Source organism: Macaca fascicularis, chromosome 3 (assembly GCF_037993035.2).
Source record: "Macaca fascicularis isolate 582-1 chromosome 3, T2T-MFA8v1.1".
NCBI lineage: Eukaryota > Metazoa > Chordata > Mammalia > Primates > Cercopithecidae > Macaca > Macaca fascicularis.
Window position 1 is genome coordinate 169,481,900 of NC_088377.1, and position 22,512 is coordinate 169,504,411.

General features: G+C 39.5%; 1 protein-coding gene across 2 annotated transcripts in view; it reads left to right on the forward strand.

The window, feature by feature from the left end:
* Nucleotides 1-22,512, forward strand: part of SND1 (staphylococcal nuclease and tudor domain containing 1) — a 438,973-nt gene that overhangs the window by 154,441 nt on the left and 262,020 nt on the right. For both annotated transcript variants that reach the window (XM_005550684.4, XM_074035938.1), the window contains exon 11: nt 1,798-1,887. In XM_005550684.4, coding sequence (XP_005550741.1) covers nt 1,798-1,887 — 90 coding nt within the window. The remainder of the gene's footprint in view (nt 1-1,797; nt 1,888-22,512) is intronic.

Sequence of the window (22,512 nt, forward strand, 5' to 3'; positions counted from 1 at the left end):
TCTTTCTATACTTTTTGCAAATATTTTCCTGGAGATTCTTAACTCTGCAAAGCAATTCTGTTCTCTTAGCATACTTTGTATGTATGCCTGGGTTAGGGGAATGCTGGTTAACACAAGGGACACATGTACAGGATTATGGATATTTTATAAAAATAGATTACAAATAGAGATCTCTTAAGGAGCCAAGTATAACATAAGCCGTAAAGCAGAATTGGTGATGGCACTCAATCATAGCTAAGAATCCTTGCCGGACAGAAGATACCAGGTGCCACATTTGATCTTTGTATATCAGTCTGCATGTTTCTTTGGAGCTACTTAAGTCTAACTGTAATTATTGAGTATGTACTGATGAGGGAGGTACTGTACTTGGTTCTGGGGAGTTAAAGAAAAACAAAGAATTGGTCTTTTTTGTCGTGGAGCTTACAGGCTTCTGGGAGGGAAATATTAAAGCGAAGTATACCAACTGGTGTAGTCAAGATCTCTTATTTCTTATACAAAGACAAAAGTCTCTTGACTTACGCATGTCATCATGACTCCACATTGGATTCCTACTCCTTTATCCTCCCTTTCTACACCATTTTCAGTTCCCATTAATTCATTTCTTCAAGTGGTTCTCGTTATCTCTCAGGCTCCTGTCCTTTCCTACTTCTGTTACCTTCATCTAGATAGACCCTCTTATATCATCTAAAAATGACATTGCTTAGAATAGCCACCTCTTTTAGGAAGAATCTGGGGCCCGTGAGATAATGAAGTAAGTGTGTATGTGTTGACATACTGTTCCTTTCTGCCTCTCTTCTTTTGGTTTTTCTGTTTTTTCCAACTTTAATTTTCCTCCTGTTTCTTTACTATCCTGCAAACTCATATTAAATCTGGCCTTGTCAATGAAACATTTCCTGATTACTTCTTTCCACTTCCCTGAACTCTTATAGCATTTAGTCCCTAGTCTATATCACATGTATTAGCATAGCACTTAATCAAAACTGTTGGCCAGATGTGGTGGCTCATACCTGTAATCCCAGCACTTTGGGTGGGAGGCCAAGGCAGGGCAGGCGGGTCACTTGAGGTCAGGAGTTTGAGACCAGCCTGGCCAATATGGTGAAACCCCATCTCTACTAAAAATACAAAAATTAGCTGGGCGTGGTGGCACATGCCTGTAACCCCCAGTACTCTGGAGGCTAAGGCACAAGAATTGCTTGAACCCAGGAGGCGGAGGTTGCAGTGAGCCAAGATCATGCCCTTGCTCTCCAGCCTGTCCAGAGCGAGACTCTGTCTCAAAAAAAAAAGAAAAAAAAAAAAACTGCTTTGTGTTGCTATTTCCTATCTGTAGGATTTCTTCTATTCCTATTTTAAGTTTCATAATTTTTGAGTCCAGGATTATACATGTATTTATAGAATGCTTTGTATGGAACTAACAGTTGGTAGGTGCTCAATAAAGATTTTTTTGAGTAATAGAATTGGATTTAAAATATCTGTAAATATTTGAAGTGTCCTAATACTTATTGAGCTTCTTCTGTAATAGTTTATGCTCCTATGTCTCTGTTAAAGAACATTTGTTTCCAGTTTGGGTGATTACAAACACTCTATTTCTTATTTGTGAGCCTGTTGTGTGAAAAAGGTAGCCCTATTCTCAATAAAGCATTTCAACCAAATACTTTAAAATCATTTATTATATGTCTTAACATTTAATATTCGCGATACAAAGAGGTACAATTTCAGACACATTCCTATATCTTGTGCTGTTGGACGTGTTCATTTGATTTTGTTCATTCCTGATGTCATGTTTTATTTTACTTTTAGGATAAGAACAAGAAACTGCGTCCCCTGTATGACATTCCTTACATGTTTGAGGCCCGGGAATTTCTTCGAAAAAAGCTTATTGGGAAGAAGGTAAGAAATTGATGACAGAAGTGTATTTGCAAGTGGTTGGGCTTAAGCTAATCTTTTGGAGGCAATTGTTGTAAGCTGGGCCCTTTACCAGCAGATGACACTCCTCCATCAAGTCAAGTGGAATTACTTTGATATGAAGAGAGGCGTGTTTATGTGTCAGAAACGGTACCCAATGGGAGAGGTTTAAAATTAGGGCCCTGACCACAGTTTGATTGCCAGTAGTCTCACAGCAGGGTCCGGGCTCAATTCCAGTTTTAATAATTGCATATTGCCCTGAGCTCCATTCAGTTGGCTCTCTTGTTTTCTCCAGCCACCTTCATTAAATGTTCAGGGCTATGGGATTTACTAGTGAGGGAAGCTTGCTCCTTTTTCATGCTTCCGCTACTTCTGAGGGATAGGCTGGCTATAAGGGGAAGAGGGGATGACCTGGACTATGAGCATGCCTATTGTAATGCACTGTGGCATCAATGCTCCCTCTATTCTTCTGACTGGCAGAATTTTCTGTCCCCTGTAAGAGTTTTTTTTTCAGGAAGGGGTATATGGCTTCCTGTTAGTTCGTGTGCAGATTTTTGTGTAGCTTGATGACTTGTTGTTGTTGTTGTTGTTGTTGTTGTTGTTGTTTTTGGGGGGAGACAAGATCTTACTCTGTTGCCTAGTCTGGAGTGCAGTGGTGTGATCTCAGCTCACTGCAACCTCTGCCCCCTGAGTTCAAGCATTTCTACCCCCCAGCCTCCTGAGTAGCTGGGACTACAGGTGTGCACCACCACGCCTGGCTAATTTTTGTATTTTTTGGTAAAGATGGAGTTTCACCATCTTGGCCAGGCTGATCTCGAACTCCTGACCTAAGGTGATCCATCCACCTCTGCCTTCCAAAGTGCTGAGATTATAGGCACGAACCATCATGCCCGGCCGCATGTTGACTTTGTATTTCTAATGTAACAATTCAGAGGCCATAGATTTCATTTCTTTGTGTTCTTTGTTAGAGCGTAATATTCTGTGACTGGCCACAGAATTTGCATTCTGGGAATCTGATAGTGAGCCTTTGAGCATCCCCTCATTTTTCCTCATGTCCCAACCCTAAGAGTCCTGGGTTGTTTCTTATGTCCTGGATCAACAAAGAACATGAATGGGATGGTTTCTATGATAGTAATTGAAAGAATGCTATTCAAGGAGGTACTGTGATTCATCTTTTCCTCACTTAGTTTCAGTTTGGATTTTAGGAGAAATATATTTTGGGTGAGTTTTTATTGTATCTTCAGAAAGGCAAAACCATTTTTTTTAATCTGGCCATAACACACTAAAGCCATATTAGCATTCCTTACCTGAACCACTGATCCTGTGATAGGTTTTGTTTTTGTTTTTGTTTTCTTGAGACGGAGTCTCGCTCTGTTGCCTAGGCTGGAGTGCCGTGGCGCGATCTCGGCTCACCACAACCTCTGCCTCCCGAATTCAAGGAATTCTCCTGCCTCAGCCTTGCAAGTAGCTGGGACTATAGGCGCATGCCACCATGGCTGGCTAATTTTTGTAGTTTTAGTAGAGATGGGGTTTCCCTATGTTGGCCAGGCTGGTCTTGAACTCCTAACCTCGTGTTCCACCCACCTTGGCTTCCCAAAGTGCTGGGATTACAGGCATGGGCCACCGTACCTGGCCTTGTGACAGGTTTAATAAGGCTCTGACTTTTGTACTAATACCGAAATGGTGTATCTTAATTATAAATACAGCCATTTTTATTGTATATCATAGTCACTAGGATGATAATTATAGTAAGAGATTTTGAAGTTGGACATAAGGTAAAATTGCTAATTTTGAGGAGGAGAAACCAAACTGGATTCTTGAAATGAGTATTAAATCTACTCAGGTTTCTTCAGAGAATAGGCTCATTTGTCATTGTACAAAACTTGACAGCATGCTGTATTCATTCGTGAAGTGGAGTGCGAATGATGGCTTTAAGCTTCTTTCAATTTCTAGATCTCCTGTTTTCTGATCAAATGTCTAACATCTCTATTCCACCAAGTTGATATCATTTCACTCATTTATTGGCTCATAAACAATTGCTTGTAGATAGCCAAGGAATTTCTTCACAAGTTTGGGTTTCTATTGAAATTTATCTGAAATCACATTGAAAGGAGTGGCAGCACATATCTGATTTGTGTGCAGCCAGTTGTGTGGCATGTATTATGGCATTCACCTGGTTTCTTTGAATATTGCCCTAACCCTGATTCTGTTTCATCCCTGGGACCATAGATCATAGCTTATTGCAGTAGCTGCTGAATGGTCTCGGAAGGTTAGACCCAGGCTCTGCTCTCAAGGACTGTATGTCAGGCCATTGTAAAGTGTTCTGTCACAGGATAAAAGGACTGACCTCCAGTGTCAGATATGGAGTCAATTCTTAATCAATTAGGTTCCCTCTTGGTGAGAGAAGCCTCCTTTATTGGTTCCTGTGCAGCAGAGTTGATTGTATTCTATTTGTGCTGAGCTCAAGTTTTGTTCCCCAGAGTGACATTGTATAAATGATGAATATTGTATCCCTGAGTAGTGAGTAGGATGCAACTTAGTTCTGCTGGGCTGGAACATTCCTGATGCAAACTGCTTTTCCTCACTCACCACCTGAAACCACTTGCCTGTCTTCTGGGCCTATCACTTGCCACAGTGAACACCCATGTGCTCTGGCCTCTGGGAGCAGGCAGGGCAGTTGATGCCTCAGGGGAGTGGCTAGCACATCATTGCACATTTCTGCCAATTCCCTTCAGACCTCTGCAGCTGTTCAGCATGGCACGTGGTGATTAAGAGGCACCACGAGGGAGCATGTGTGTCTATGTGCCTGTGTGCATGAAAGCTGATTAGGGCAGCCTGTCACAGCTTAAGAAAGATAGTGGAGGTAAAATCATCTTCTCTGCCTAGACTATTATTTGACCTTCTCAGGGAGTCGATAATATGATAATTTTGAGGAGTTGGTAGAATGCAGAGAAATAAGATTGAAGGTAAACTGCTAAGGTGTTTTGGCTTGATGACCTCCTTCCTAGTTTTTGGAAATGGATTCACTTCCTAGATTTAATTCTGGATTAATGCCTTTAATTAAATTACCCATACTTCTCTTGGAGGCTTTGTTTTGTAATTTGTGAACTGGGGCCATTACTTGCCTGCCTTCTCTCATGAAGTTGAGTTATGAGAATCTAGGATGATAGTAGTATTTCATGTTTGTCCAGATGCCAGTAAACTATATGGTTTGATTTTGCTTAATAGTGTTTTTATATAGAATCTATCATAGCACTACTTTTTCAGTTATGATATATTCCTGGTTCTGAGATTATGAGAAGTGCATCAGTGTGCAACTAATCTGACATCATGAGGAGTGTTTTTCCCTTTCTTTGTTGGTTCTGCTGACTTTATTGCCTTTTCAACCCATTGCATGAATTCCAGTGTTATTTAATTAGATGTGCATGAGGGCTTTCGCTTTCAGAAGATAAGTATGTGCTGGTGCTAAAGGGTGTGTGTGTGTGTGTTTCTAATTGAGAGTGGTAGAAGAATACATGTGTATCCTTGAAGCGTTTTGGAAACTCCCTCAGTTGCCATACTGCCTAGTAGAACTCCCTTCCCATCTCCTGTTTACCATCTGCCCTCTTTCACTAAAATCTTGACTAAGGAATATTCACAGCAAAGAGTTTTGTGTTAATTTCTTCACGGGCTCATCATGAAATGGAATTTGTAATAACTTTAACATGTTTTCCGGTTCTCCAGAATGATTTTCTCACTGTGTGAATAAGATGGTGAGACTGGTATCCTTAGGCTGTGGTCCTCTTCTGATAACAGGGGCAATCTTTTTCTGTGTTTATAAGGTTTTTTTTCCTTAATGCTTAGAGATCAGTTTGCATTGCCCTAGTCATTTTGCTTTCAGGAGAATAAGGTAGTAACTGAGATCTTCATTGGGATTTCCCTCCAGCTATCTTGTAAAATATCTAAAGTTGAGACTCAATATGGTTTATCCATGTGATACAGTTTTTTAAAATGACATATGAGTCATTTCTATAGCTCCTGTCCCTTAATTGCAGAATTTCTATCACCATGCGAATCATTGTATTTAAACTTGGAATTTGTTTGGACAACTGGAGTTTCAAAAATGATGGAAAAGATGGAATTGCAAGAAGCCAGCGTGCATTGAAGCTTCAGTGCTGACAGTAGACGCTCATTGTAAACTGTCCTATCATCAGAGACTATCCTGAAAATATATGCCTATTCCTTTAATGTCTCTTTTACTATTTATTTTGAATGAGCAAATATTGGGGATGAGCCTCATTTGTAAACTAGCAGTGGTCTTTGTGTAGTTTTCATGCCATTGAAATTTGTTATATGAACTAACCCAGCTCATTTTGGCACTTAAAATTGGGCATTTTTCTTGATCAGTGCAGACATTTGGGAAGTTATGGGGCTATAAATCATTTAGTGAGTTATTTCAAATCCAGATTGCCTTAGATTGTTGTTCTCTTTTCAAAATCTGTCTTTCTTGAGGTATGTACTTTTAGATGTACATGATCTCCATGTGTACCAGATTGGAAATGATCTCCATGTGTACCAGACTTAAAAATCCAGAATTTCCAAGACTAATCTCTTGATCTTCTATCAGACAACTGGCTCTCCTCCAGTGTTATGGGAGTTACCCCGTTATCTATTGCTGTCAGACATCTTTGACACCCTCTTATTCCAGTCCCTCACCCAGTTCTGCTGGATATATATCTGAATGATGCCTCCTTTCCAGTGCACTGATCCTACCTTGCTTATATCTCATCTAGCCTGGACTCCTATGTGACCTTCCTATTGGTTTTGCCACGAGAATCAGGGTGTTAGACTGCCTCCTCATATCAGTAATCCAAAATCAATCTGGAAATGGTTAATATATGTAATGATATTATCTCTATTCTGGGTAAATGTGCTTCTGTGAGCTAGGTTGGCAACCCAACTACTGTTTATAGCCTTGTTTCTATGGAATAAAATAAAATATTCTGAATGTCTAAGCAGAGTTTTGGAGATGTGGCTCATTTGTAATTTGGTGGCTACCATTTTATGATTTTCATGCTGTTGAAATTTCTTCTGTGAAGTAGACAGACTTTTTTTTTGGTAAAGCATTTGATAGAATGCCGATTATATCTTCAAGGGTTAGGACTGCTGTTTATTGGGTTCCCTTTTCGTAGTAAGCACTGAACTCTAAGAGCTTTGTTTTCACTCTTAATTTTCGCCTCCACCCTGCAAGATCTACATGCTGTTCTGGTCTTTACAGGTAAAGAAACTGGAGCCCACAGAAAAGACTTTACTCAGATGCCAATGCTTTTAGTTGCTATGCTGAATTAAAGACTTTTGGAAATGTTTATTTCTCTATTGTGTATACTGACTCAGATGTAGACAGGGTCGTGGTATTTTTGGAATTATGTCTGTTCCTGTATATAATAAATACTTTACATGCTGCAAGAAAGTAGATTCTTCAGGTAGTCTGTAGCTATCAGGAGGTGGTAATGGCACTATATATCGGCCTTCAGAGTGCCTTTAGCCCTCTAGACATTATCTCATTAGTCTTTGAGATGTCCCTGTGAAGTTGTGTTTCATCAAGTCGTTCTTCAGAGAAAAGCAGTGTCAGATTACATGTTCTTCGCCTAGGATATACAGCAATGTGAAGTCCTCGATAACATTGCTAAGCCAATTTTGAAGCTTGATTTCTCTTTCTCTTCGTTCCCTTGGCATAAGTGCAACTTCTGGGAGCATCAGGGAGAAAGGAAGGACAGGTGTTGCTTTATCTTGGCACAGGGTCACGGAGAAGTTGAGGGGCACCGTAGGTGCTTGTTCCACCATACGAGAATAGATCTCCAAAGGTACCGGTAGTAACATTCCTTAGCAGGAGCAGTTTTTCACTGTGCTAGTGAGAGCTCGTCAAGGGCACAGAGCTTTCCTGAGGAGGGTTCCACCCTTCTCCCTGGCTATTTATCAGGGTTGTCCTTTTCCTTAAAAACACTTGTATGTTCTGTCTGTTGCAGTGTGTTACCTAATCAGCTGTGTTAAGTACAAAAAGCTGGTAGTCTGGGGATTCTTGTTCCTAATTACCTCTATTTAAGTTTGGATTTTATAAACATTTCTTTTGTCATCTCCACATTTTTCACCTCGTATTAATTTGATTCATTCATGCTATGGAAAGTCCTTTACATTAATGATCAAAGCAGGCCCTGAGGTTGTGAATGCATTGTGATTTAAATTGACAGGTTTATACAAGGTTGCTTGTCCTTGCCTCCTCAGTGCCAGCTGTTCAATGTGGCTGTAAATTTTTTGAACAAATGACTGAAGATATTTGCCAAATTGAGAGCTGTTTTGAATGACTTGTAATTTCCGACTATGCATTTTTCTAGGAAGAGTTCTCCTGCTTGGAAGTGGTAGTAATGTGTAACATGCATTGGAGACCATGTTCATTTTAGATGCCCTTTACCCTGTGGCTTTTGGGAAGGATCCTAATCTTTTACTCCTTGATTTTTGAGCTCTCTTGTCTAGAGAAGGTTGATTAACAGAAATGACCGGAGTTGCCTGTTTCTGGAAGCTCAGCAAGGTATCTTTCTTCCTGCTGCCACCTAAATGGTCTTTTCAATAATGAGTGTTTGGTTGTCTTTTGTTGTTGTTGTTTTTCCTGCAGATTCTGAAAAGTACCCCTGTGCTTTGAGGACCATCAGGGTGTTGAGCTGAGCATACAGCTCTTTGGTGAAGTGTGTTATTTTTTGTTGTTGTTGTTTCTTGAGACGGAGTTTTGCTCTTGTAGCCCAGGCTGGAGTGCAAGCAATGGCAGGATCTTGGCTCACTGCAACTTCCGCCTCCCAGGTTCAAGCGATTCACCTGCCTTAGCCTCACAAGTAGCTGGGATTATAGGCGCCTGCTACCACGCCTGGCTAATTTTTTGTATTTTTAGTAGAGATGGGGTTTCACCACGTTGGCCAGGGCAGGTCCTGACCTCAGGTGATCCACCTGCCTTGGCCTCCCAAAGTGCTGGGATTACAGGCATGAGCCACTGCGCTCAGCCTTGAAGTGTGTTATTTGTATGATATATAACATAATTGTAATATCCTCTTCAAAAAGCATCTCTAAGTTAAATGAAGAAACTAGAGGTTTCAGCTGCATTCCTGGAAATTTATTCTGTATGCTCACCTGAGGGACATGATTTATTAGCTACCAGAGTCCTCAAGATTCTCATATCTCTGGGTAATACTCTTGTATTAATTTGCTTATTATTAAAGACTTTCTTACTTGGACTCCCAAGTTGCTCATAGTTTTCTGGTGAATGTTCCTATATTTATAACATGATTTGTGGTCGGCTTGTCTTAAGCCACCCACTCCTGATCTTTTCAGCTAGGTTTCTGAAATGTCGTCCTTGGGGCTGGAACTTTCCATGCTTACTCTCTGCAAACCAAGATTTTATTTTAGGGGAGATTTGTGCTGAATCAGCTCAGCTGTGTTTGGGGGTAGGGAGAGGACAGGCTTTTTTTCCCACTTTAAAAATAACCCTTATGTGCCAAAAAACCCTATAAAATGTGCTGAATTGCAAATCTTCCAACTTCCTATACCTCCTGGTTTACAGAGAATAGATTCTTCTGAGCTTGGGCTTGATGATACTGTGCAGAATATCTTATGTTGTAGACAAGTGTAAAGTGAGGCTGGATGCAGATGTGCTCATTTGGAAAGGAAACCTGACTATTGCTGTCTTTTTTCAGCATTTTCTTCTCCAGCATACGAGCAGTTTTGTCCACTTATAAGGATCTATATAGGGATCCTAGATATAAATTTTCTAATGAGAAATAAGTTTGCTTGTGTATCTGCAACATAACCCATATCATTCAGAAAGAGTCCAACTGGAAAGCACCAGCATTCCAGGGTTTCTATGTATGTGGCATCTCTTTTTGTTACACTGTGTAAAGTTGGGCTAATTGTTTAGTTTGCTTGAATATTTCTTTCCCAAGGGTATGAACAATTTGTTTATGTGTGAGAAGGTAGGATGCACAAGTGTCTGTTAGTTCTAAGGTTGAAATTTGTCACCTTTTTATAGTTGGGTGGTAGAACTGATATTTTAAAGGCTACATCTTCATAATTGAGGTCATGTGGTTGTAAGTTAAAAAATGAGCCCCTTGTTTTAATGTATTTAAAATCTGAGTGATACTTTCTGCTCTTATGTGAAAGAAATTATTTTTATTGCTACCTAGAATTGCCTTTTTTTTACTTTTACCTGAGCAGTTATCTTCTTCTGGCAAAGCTTTAGGTATCCCTAAAGTGTAACAGTTCTATTCCATGAGTATTGCTAGCTTGGACAGTCCTTTGTCCTTCCTGATGTTTTCATGATGATATGTGTAGTGGGTTGCACAGCATCTCCCCAGAATACCCATCCATCTCGAACCTTAGAATGTGACCTTATTTGGAAATAAGGTCTTTGCAGATGTAATTAACTAAGTTAAAATGAAGTGATACTGGATTATGATGGACCCTAAATTCAATGGCCGGTCTCCTAATAAAAAGAGGATCTATAGCCAGACGTGGTGGACTTCACCTGTAGTCCCAGCTACTCAGAAGGCTGAGATGGAAGGATTGCTTGAGCCTAGGAGTTGGAGGCCTCAGTGAACCATGATCATGCTACTGCACTCTAGTCTGCGCAATAGTGAGACCCCAACTCTAGAAGAAGACAGAGAAGGAGGAGGGGGGATGGAGAGAAGGAGGAGGAGGAGGAGGAGGAGGAGGACTAGTATTGGGCACAGAGAGAAAGAGACCATGTGACAGTGGAGGTAGAAATTGGAGTGGTTTTTAGCTACAAGCCAGGAAATGCTGCCAATTGCCAGGATGCACCAGCTAGGAAGAGGCAAGGAAGGATACCTCCCTGGGGCCTTTAGAGGTATAATGACCCTGCCTACACCTTGATTTTCAACTTGGAGCTTTCGGAACTTTGAGGGGGTAGTTTGCAGTACTTTGTTATGGCAGCCCTGGGAAAGCAATTTAGCTTCTTGTATCTGATCACCTGACTCTTGGCCGAACCTCTTGTTTCTGGATTTCTACTTCAGTAGTTAGTTTCTTTGCCAAGTAATCTGTGAGACAGGGTTTGATAATGTCAGCATTCTTTCGTCTCCGATTTCCTGCCTATTTTGTCTTGCTTCCTTTATTTATGTTTATTCTTTCTGTCAATACTCCTCCTGGGTGGTAATGCCTTCCCTCCTGCAGACCAGCTGACAATTGGTGTGGAGGAATTGATACACCCAAGCAAATTTCCAGTGTTGTCCGTAGGCTTACCTCCAAACCGTCATCCTGTTTGCTTTCCTTGAAGCGTGAACACTGATGTCCACTTAAGAAGGCTGCCCTGTCTCATGGCCATCCTAGTCACAGGACCTCCATCACTTCTACTTAGTAATTAGCAGCATTTTGAAATATGATACACCCTGGGAGAAATCATTCCTGGCAGTAGCTCTTGATGAGCCGTGCTCATCCCATTCAAGGTTGATGAATAGAACATTAGGAATAATTAGCACAAGACTGTCTTCTGGAACACTGTCTCTTTTACATAGAGCATTATGTGGCACTGTGCAGGAATTTTCTTCAGTAACTATAGGAATCCCAGGTTTTCTCCTTAATCTGACCTTTTTGGATAAGATATTTTTTTCTGCAGCTTTGCCTTCTCACCTCTTCTGGCTTCAACAAGTGGGCTGGGCTGAACAGCAAGTAGTCTCTGAAAACTAAGGTCAATAGTTGGTGTGTTTATTTTCTTTGGGACTCAGTCCCTGAAGCAGCTTGGGTCATGTGTAAACACTTGCTATGTTAAGAAGGCCTTAATATGTTAACGAGTAGCCTAGTAATACCAATTCATTTCTCAAATTCTTTTTTTTTTTTTTTTTTTTTTTTTGTGACAGTGTCTCACTCTGTCGCCCAGGCTGGAGTGCAGTGACATGATCTTGGCTCACTGCAACCTCTGCCTCCTGGGTTCAAGCGATTCTCATGCCCCAGCCTTCTGAGTAGTTGGACTACAGGCATGTACCACCAAGCCCAGCTAATTTTTGTATTTTTAGTAGAGATAGGGTTTCATCATGTTGGCCAAGCTGGTCTCGAACTCCCGATCTCAGGTGATCTGTCTGCTTCGGCTTCCCAAAGTGCTGGGATTACAGACATGAGCCATTCCGCCTAGCCAATTCATTTCTGTTATTCATTCAGGAAATATTTTTTGGACAGCTACTCTGTGCCAAGCTTTGTTCTAGGCACTGGGGATAGAGCCTATTTTTATAGTACTAATATTTTAGAAAAGACACATAGTTGTTGGGTACCTTTGTAGAGGTGCAGTAAAGATGAATAAAATATCATCTCTGTTGCAAGTTGCTTACAGTCTAAGTGGAGTAAGATGACATCCGTCATATGAGAAGTTGAATAAGAACGAATTTGAATAACTGGTAAGATAACAGAAATGTATCACTTGGTGGTATTTAATAAATATTAATGCGAAGTGTACTGATTGTGGTTATCTTTCACAGATAGGAGAGGTCTCACTTGCTGGGTGACCTTATGTATTTAATGGCCCCAGCTTCCAGTCATAATCCTGACTCTTAGGAATATTTCCCCTCCTAATTTCTTTCTCTGCTTGTAGATTTCTGCTTCCAGCTGCTGACTAGTGGATACCCAACTGCAGGGTCCAATGGGTAATTGGCATCTGTCATGTCCAAAATATAGTTCAGAGTTTCCATATGATTTTTTTCTCCTGCCCACAAACTGCCTTGGCTTTGCTATTGATCTTTCTAAATGTCATCTCCCATCCATTGTGCCAGACGTTAAAACCAGTAGTCACCCGGCCCCTAACCCGATCTCTTCCATAACCAAATTCATCATTACCCCTCTTTTTCATGTTTTTTTTTTGTTTGTTTGTTTGGTATATATTTTTTTTTTTGGTGAATCTCTTAGTCTGTGTCTTCCTTATCTCTCATTTTAATTATTGGAATTTCACCTTAACTACTTGCCCTGTTTCTTCTGTCTATGCCATCTTGCAGATTACTGTCACAATTGCTTTCAAAATGCATAGGCCTGACCATGTCACCAACTCTGCTGATACCCATTTGCATGCAGAAAACAATCTGACTCCCTAAATGATTACATAATAAAAAGCAAAGGAAAAGCAGCTGTATATAAAATATTGTAACTTCAAGTGAGCATCTTGCTTCCATTTCCAGTCTGACTTCCGGCATTGCTGTCCACATATGTCACAAAGAACTTCTCACCATTCCGTGAGGACATGCCAACCCATTTCACAACTTCTTTCCATCATACATTTTTTTTTTTTTGGTCCGGAATCTTACCTCTATTCTGTATTCCTGGCTCCCCATGTAAAGTCTGTCTTCCAATAATGTTTTTGTGACCCTTTCTGTTGTAGTAGTTCCCAGGTCTGACCTACCTCCCCACCCCTATAGGACAAAGAGCCTGTCTTGTCTTTTCATCAGCTCACAGTTCCTAAGACTGTGCTCAACGTTGAGAATGAGATTGAGGTCCTCAATAGATCTTTACAGAAGGGGTGGGATTTGTCCTCTGCTTTGTCATATGGAAGATTTGGATGTGGAGAAGGGATGGAGAAGGCTTGTCATATAGCTCTGAGCTGGGGAAATGGTTTCCATGTCACCTGCTTTTTAAATTTCTTCATGCTATTGTATAATAATATTGACTTGGAGCCCTAATTCAGGGAGACTTTAGGTGTAAGTACTGTCTGATTGAAATACAAACCAAGACCTTAAAAATAGGTGGATAAATATGTTTTCCTATGTTTTGCTATGTACGAATTGAAATTGTTGGATTATCGCTCCATCTGATTGGCAGCATGCTTGTTGCCTGGTGTGAAGTCTTCATGAGGGAAGCTGAGCAGTCACTCCTTAATACTGTAGGTCTGATTTGGGGCTTTTCTGTGTGTTTTTCATTATTGAAAATGTGCATCATTTGTATCCTGTTCTCCTTAAAAATCACAGAAGGACTTACTCAACTAATAGGCAGTAAACTAATATTTTTTGGCTTGAATTCTCTATTATTATTTTAAAGTTCTAAGTAACATAAGGTTGATGGACCTTGACTGAACCCTGCTGTTCCCATCTCCCCCCAGCCCCTGGCTTGGGATTCTTAATGTTCCTATTCCCCAGTAATAGTGCAAATGAGTTGGAAGTCAGTACCTCGGTACCTTGCTCCACTCTGCTGTGTCTGCGTTGTATGATGTACCTTTGTGCCTGGCAGATTGCTGCTGAGCCCAGCTCCTCAGAGCCTGTCCTAGTAGAGTTTGATGCACAGGGTGGGCAGTGAAACAGCAGAGTTTCCTACCCCAGGCTCGGTTTCCACTACCTCCAAACCTTTAACCCCCATTTATTTTAAAAAGACACCAAAAGAAAAGCAAGGAAAGGAAAAGTAAAGAATGGAAGAAAGGAAGGAAGAAAGTCACAGAGGTGACCTAGTCTTTGATTAGAAGTTTAGGTGACCGTGTTTTGGTAAGATGGTGTCACGTGCAGCTAGAGAGCTGGGGAGGCTTTTTTAGCTTTCTGATTGAATCTCAACATTTGAGTGAGAAAACCATAATTTGATGGTCTCTGCATTCATGACACCTCCATTTCTTCATTTATAAAACGGACATCATGTTTGACCCCTATAGTTCCTTGGGTTTGTAATAGTATAGGGAGAGAATGTAAGCAGTCACATTAGGAGTAAATTTGAGCAGGACAGAATGGAAGGAACTTTTTTATTTCTTCAGGGTGGAACTATAGAAGCTAGCACCTCAAATGCAGACCTGCAGCCTTGTCCAAAATTTGTCAGGCTACATAAAAATGAAGAGATGAGACATTTCTGTGACCTCAGAGTCAGGAAGATATGCAGTTGAAGATTGTGTGTCATCACATTCTTACACTTGGGATGAATTCATTTCTTTCACTGTTCCTCATTTTCTTAATTTGGAAAATCCAAAGGTTACCTTTTTTCTACTCTCTAAAAAGATGATCTTACTAAAGTATCCAGAAAGACTCAGTTTGTTTTCCTGGTATTTCTAATCAGATTCTGACTTAACAACATTTACTTTTAAATATGTAGTTTTCCTAGTATTGACTCTGAGGAGGACCACCATAAAGAGGCAGGTGGCCCCACCTTGTAGGATGGGCTGGAGGTAGAAAAATTCAGGAGCCTGGAGTCCTGGCCTGAAGTGCATCTAGTCTTTGGTCACCTCACACCCTTTTTATGTTGGCCCTTAGTTAACCCCTCTCTAAAAACAGAAGGAACCAGCAGACCAGCTCTGAAAATCGGTTCATAAAGCCCAGTTTGAAGATTTGTTGTCCTGTTTTGCATTGATTGGACTACTTTTAGGGTTCCAAAAGTTTGATCTTTTTGTTATCAAAGATTGTTTTATTTTAAATATCAGTTAATTTGATGAATACTGACGTGATGGCTATGTGTCACACACAAACCCCTGAGTCCTGTGGCCACTGGGTGATGCTTTGAACTTACTTTGAACACTGATTGTTAAAGGCCTGTCTGCTGAGAATGCTATAATATAAATCTCTACTATTTCTGTGCAGTGACTTTAATTTAATCACCCATTATGCCCACCTTCTCCCAACCCCCACAAGCTAGGAGATTGAATTCATTCTTTCTCCACCTCTGCTCATGCTACCAGGTTAGGGTCAAAGCAGATCTTTTTATCTGAAATGTTTAAGTGGTTAGGTTGGGGTTACAATTTGGTTAGTTATCGGGGAAAGGAATTGTTTCCTCCTTTTCTAGGATGTGTGGTTCCTAATTGTTTTCTCTCATTTGAGGGCCGGTGGTGGTTTCCTTCTGTCATTTGTCAGTTCACTACATTTTGAAATAATGGCTTTAGGATTCCAATGCCATCAGAATGATTGACTTCTTGACATTAGCCAGGTGCTTTTTCACATTTTTCCGTAGTTTCTCCTATTGCCAGTGGTGGAGTTTGCTTGCTGCCAGCAGTCTGGAAGCAAAGCAGCATGTAGTTTGAACTCCACAGCATGGGAGAGTTTTTGAAGATCAAAGACAAAGATGAGTCATGTTGCTGTTCTTCGGTATTTCTGCTTTGGTGTAGTTAATCACAGCTTTCCAAGGGGCAAATGGTGATAAGATCACTGAGTCTAGATAGATTTATGATGTCTCTCTCACCATTCGGAGACTGAAAGTAGAATTGATAGCCTTTTTTACGTTACAGACACAAACTTCCCCTTCCTTTCTTTCTCTCTAACCTTTTTCTTTCTTCCCTCTCTATCCTTCTTTTTTCCCCCTTTCCCTCTGCCTTCCATTTTCCATCCTCCTCCTCAAAGTTTCTTAGGCCTCCAACATGAAATTGTCAAAATGCTAAGCTTGTAGTAGCACTCACTTTCCAATGTATATGCTCCATCTGCCTTTATGACTGACTTGGCTGTTGTAGTGGATCCCTGGGACCTTTCTGGCCTTAACAAGAAAAAAGTGATTTGCTAAATGCCATTTTTTCTTGTTTCCGTTCTTCCTTCCAGCAGCATGAAGCTTGGTTCAGTACCAGTATTGACAGAGCATTAGCTTTTCTCTGAACCAGGTCCGTTTAAGTTTTTGCTTGATGGCTCCAGTTTATTCTTGGCTTTGGATCCTCCCAAATGAACATTCAGAATGTTCTCGGCAAGATGATATTATGTAGTACATTTAGAACTCTCTGCCTTCTTTAACGTCATTTTTCATTGTTTTTGGAAAAAAGAAAACATGGACAAGGAAAACGTTGCGCCAGTCTTTCCTTTTAGTCCAAGTTTCCCTTCCTGAGGAATTCTAGTTGATGGGCCAGTGTATGTGTGTCCTTGCTGGGTGCTGTAATGATGCAGTAGCCCGATGCTGCCCCAGGCACAAGTAGCATGCGGGGTGCTTGGACATTGTTTCAGCTAGCAAAAGAATACCTGTTTGGATAACACTGACCTGCTTCAGAGTATGTTGTTTTCCTTGGATGACCCAGCTTTCTGTAATTCACACTTGGATTGGATTGTTTTTTCCTGGACTCCATGTCATCATCTCTGTTCTCCAACTGTTGTCTCCAGGTTGATGGGTACCAGTACAGGATTGATTTCTCTGCATCCTTGTTTTTTCTGTTTCTTTCAGGGATTGCTTTTTACATTGGGATGATTTCTATGGTCAGGCAAAGGTACTTTTCCTTACAGGATTTTTTTAAATTTAGTTTTTAAACTGCCAGGAAGATATAATTTTTAAAAAATTTTTGTTTTATATAACATAACTTGTTCTTTACATTTTAAAAATAGATGTAGAAAGGATGTGTTAAAAAAAATAGCTGCGTAGAAAGCACATATATGGATAAAGCAGTGATTTAAAAAAATTTTTCTTCTAAAGATTTTAAAAGTCAAATCAAGAAAGTAAATGAATTTGGTTGTTTTATTGCCGAAACAGACATTTTGACGTCATTTGGCAGGAAAGCCATTATGGAAACATAGGATATTTTTTGACAAGCTATTATATAAAATAGGCAGACATTTGAATTATTTAACATTCCTTTTATCTTTTAGACATTTTTATTTATGGGGAAATCAATATCATTGTAGAGTTTTCTCTTGTGTGTTCATTTTTTATTTTAATTATTATTTTGAGTAGATAATGCATTTAATTGGTTTAAAATTCAAATGCTAATAAGGAGCATAAATTGGAGACTTTTCTTTTGCCCTAGTCCTTCACAGGTTCATTTTACCACCCAAGAAGTAGTCAGTATGACGATTTCCTTGTAAATCCTTTCAGGGTTATTTTAGGCCTACACAGGAAGATATGTTTGTGGGTAGGTGTTCTCCCTTTTTACACATATGCTAGCGTCGTAAATACAGTTTAAATTTCATACATACCACCAAAAATAGTGTCTTTGCATTTGTGTTTCAATTCTATGTGCTTACAAGTAGTAAAGATTATCATATTTGATCTGTACAACTTAGAGAAGCTTGCAACTTTCCCGTAAAATTTTAGTCTGGTTTTCTTTATGGCCATAATTTTCCTACTTGAAAATACCACTGTGAATTCTGTTAATACTGGTGATATTGTTCATTCTGTCTTTGTTTATGATACTATATATATATATATTTTTTTTTTTTTTTTGCTGTTTTGTTTTAAATAACATTCTACTGCTCATTTTTTTCAGTCATGGAAGCAGCACTTGTTTATTCTAAAAATTTTTTGTTTTTTAAAAAAGAGAAGATAAAGGAAAAAAACTCCTAACACCCAGGGTAGCATCTGTTAATACTTGAGTGTGTATTACTCTAATCTTTTTTTTTTTTAATGCACCTGTGTTTGCATAATTTTCAACTTAGCTTGCAATGATATGTTACTTACTGCTTTGTAACCTGCAATATGATGGTTTTTCCATGTCATTAAATAGTCTTCTACATGAGGTACTTTATCATTTAATATCATGGAATGTTTAATCAATATCTTGTTGTTGGCTGTTTGTGGTGGCTTTGAAACCCAATAGACATGAGTTTGAATCTCTGGGGTAGCATTACCTAACTCAGTCCCGTCATGACCATTAAAAGAGGTGATATATGTTAAACATTTAGTGCAGTGCTTGGGCACATTGTAAGAGTGTAATCGATAACAGCAAACTACTGAGTCAGGGTTTAGGAAAACTAAGAACAGAGAGCAGTACACAATATGACAAATAAAATGAACTAGTTCTGGGTCCTGATAAGACTGAGTGAGAGAGAGAAGGGGATGGGCAAAGTGAGCAGTGTGGTCGGGGGAGACACAGAGTGAGTTCTTATGAGGAAGAAGGCAGCCAGCCTTATTTCCCTTAAACCCCCCACCTCGTAGTTGCTTTCAAAACCAATCCAGCAAGATTACAGTCTATTGCATGTCCTTCTTTAGAAAGTCATTTTCACCCCCAGGTGCTTAGTTCCCCTGACTAGGATGTTCTGAGTCTGGGAGGAAGTGGGAATGGCCTTGGGAAGGGGGAGTTGTGAGAGAACTCAACATCTTGTTTCCTTGGTTTTCTGAGTTTCTTGGCACATTTTTCACAACCAGGTAGGATTCCCATGGGAACTGGCAGGATCTCTGAGGGGGACTTAATTTACTGTGACCCAAAATAAACAAAAGAAAGGGCAAAGTATGCACCCTACCAGCAGGTTTTTTAAAACCCGAGTTTCTCAGAAAGTCTCAGACTTACTAAAGCTCAAAATTAAAGATTCTCAATCCCTTGAACTTACCGGTCTAACTATAAGTTTGTTTGATCATCAGTTGGAAACAAATGTTGGATGCCTTGCCTCTTCAACATTTTTGAGCTCTGTAAATGAATGCTCAATCAATTAATCCAGCATTACAAGCTGTTCTTTTTTTTTTTTTTTCACTTTGACGTATTTGCTTTTAAAAGTTAGACTTAATTGAGGATGTGTTGGCGAATTCAGGTATTGATCAAATTTAGATAGTATTATAAAGTGAGTTTATTTCTAATCCTATAGGTTAGCATATTTTGTTTAAAGTGACCTTGACATTTAAAGTGAAAGAGATTTGTTGTGATTTATGTTATAGAGTGATGCATTTTATTTACTCATATCATAGTCAACACTTAAGCAATGAAGGATTTACCCTGGTATTAAATATTGATTATGACAACAACAAAAATGAAGCAGAAATGCTGCTTTATTAAAAAATGTAGGCAAACTTTTAAAAAAAGTAAACAACTACTTTTGCAAACACCGTGCTATGTTTTTATACTGTCCTTTCCCCATGGTGGTATCTTTAAGTTTCCACTGATTTTAAATAATACCCCTTTCAAAAGTAAGTGCATACTAACTGCAATAGGTAATGAAAAAAATCTGATTTTATTTATGTCCTCAGCAATAGTGTTATTTGTCATATCAGAAAACTTATCTACCAGTTCTTTTAATTCTTCATGGAAAAGCAGTTGGTGTTTTATTCTTAGGAAAGTATTGAGGTTTTATTTTGTTTTTATAAGCCATATTCCCTGATATAGATGAAATCTGTTTTCTCTCCTTGTTCACTGGAGACATAACAAGTGTTCAAGGCCACCTCTGTGGTTTTCCTTCTTGGTACCTGATTCTTGATAAGCTGTTTAAGGACTAAAGCAATTAGATTTAGGATCCATTTTAGCTCTGTATAGCCTGGAATGAAAATTCTGATCTTTACCCAGTTTCGTTGTCCCAGTCACTTTATCTTTTGTTCTCTTCCATCACTTTAGCAAGAGTAGCAGTTCCAGTGCTAAAAAAGAAGATGGAGTATTCCTTTAATGTTTGCACATATACGAGACTCCTCATGAATTCTTTTTTTTTTTTTAAGCTTGCTTTAAAAAATACTTGATGAGCAGTGGGATGTCATCATTTTTAGTAGTTCTAACCATTTTGCTGTTGTTTACCATCCTATTTTCTTAGTTCCTGACCTTGGAAAGCTTTACAAACCTCTAATCTTCATCTTCTTTGTGACTAACCCCATTGTCTTCTGCCTCAGGTAGTGTATTTGCCAAATTTTTTATCTGTTTTCTGGAATGTATGTACAACTGTAATAGTTTTGTTACTTGAAAGGAAGTAGGAACATGTGGACACCGAATAAAAATTGGTGGGTTGGTTACAAGCCTGTTGGAGAATTATATGTAGGGAATCTAATCTCCCTTATTGACTCTAATACATGTGTCACTGGTTTTTAGGAATGACAGTTACTAATGTTACCTTAAAACATACTTTTTTTTTTTTTTTTTTTAATAAGAGGCAGAGTCTTGCTCTGTCACCAAGGCTGGAGTGCAATGGTGCGATCTTGGCTCACTGCAACCTCCGCCTCCTGGGTTCAAGTGATTCTCCTGCCTCAGTCTCCTGAGTAGCCAGGACTACAGGCGCATGCCACCACGCCTGGCTAATTTTTGTATTTTTAGTAGAGACGGGGTTTCACTATGTTGGCCAGGATGGTCTCGATCTCCTGACCTCATGATCCACCTGCCTGGCCTCCCAAAGTGCTGAGATTACAGGCATGAGCCACTGCTCCCAGCCACCTTTTTTTTTTGAAACTGAATTTTGTTGTTGCCCAGGCTGAAGTGGTGTGATCTTGGCTCACTACAACCTCTGCCTCTCAGGTTCAAGCAATTCTCAGGCCTCAACCTCCCGAGTAGCTGGGATTACAGGCGTGTGCCACCATGCCCAGCTAATTTTTGTACTTTAGTAGAGATGGGATTTTGCCATGTTGGCCAGGCTGGTCTTGAACTCCTGACCTCAGGTGATCCGCCCACCCTGGCCTCCCAAAGTGCTGGGATTACAGGCATGAGCCACGGCACTTGGCCAGAACATACCTGAACCATGAATATCTTCCATGTCTCTTCTGTAGTATTTTTTTCTGATTATAAAAGCAATATATGTTTAGTATACTAAGTTTGGCAAGTATAAAGGAAAAATAAAAGTAATTCAAATAACATTCTGGGGTATTTTCTTTCACGTACACATTTGTATTCTAATCTGTGTGTCCTTTTTTTAAAATGGTGGTGGCTCATGGCTGTAATCCCAGCATTTTGGGAAGCCAAGGCCGTGGATCACCTGAGGTCAGGAGTTTGAGACCAGCCTGGTCAACATGGCAAAACCCCATCTCTACTAAAAATACAAAAATTAGCTGGGCATGGTGGCAGGCACCCATAATCCCAGCTACTTGGGAGGCTGAGGCAGGTGAATTACTTGAACCCAGGAGGTGGAGGTTGCAGTGAGCCAAGATTGTGCCACCACACTCCAGCCTGGGCCTCAAGAGCGAAACTCAGTCTCAAAAATAAAATAAAATTGACAGTGGAGTCTGAACATCTCCCCACATCCTTAAATAAACTTTTATGTATTGATTTTAATGGCTTTATGTTATTTTATTCCATGAGTGTATAATTTATTTAACAGGTGTATGTTCATCTTATTTATTTATTTTTTTGAACTATAGTGATGTGGTTTTATTTTGTTTTAATAAATAAGCCATACTGTATATTGGTATCAACTAGATTCACTAAGCCCTACAAAATTATAGTCATCTAGATTTGGGAGGATGTAAAGGTTAGAAGAGTTAAAGACAAAAATCTTCTATGTCTATTTATTGACAGTGTTGAGCACTTTCTTAGATAGGATTTGGTCATTTAAGAAGTCTAATAGCTTTTTCCCATCCTTTTATGTCCTTGTATTTTATCTCATTTAAAAAGTCAACATTTTTTGTTTCCTGGGATTTTACTTCTCTCATATTAAACTTTAATTTCATTCTCTTTTTAATCTTAAAAAACATTGAGCCTAGGTACTAATGATTAATTTATTATTCCTTTATTTAAAAACAACATAGCAACAACTACTGTCTTTTTAAATTTTTAAAATTTTTGATGTACTTTTATATAGATCAGCAAGAGGTATAAGCTATAGGGTGGGTAGTTTTGGAGAGAGCCAGAGTCATTAACAGAATTTGGAGGTCTCTGTATGTCAGTCTTCTTGCGGACTACCCTCTTAGCCATCTCCCTGTGTCATTCATTTCTTTTAAAGAGTAACTTCTAAAATGACTCCAACTTGAAAGGTCCTTGGGCTGCCCCTTCCAGACTGAGGTTCAATCCAGGCATAAAATAGACTTTCTTTATTTAAATGATGTTGATACTATACC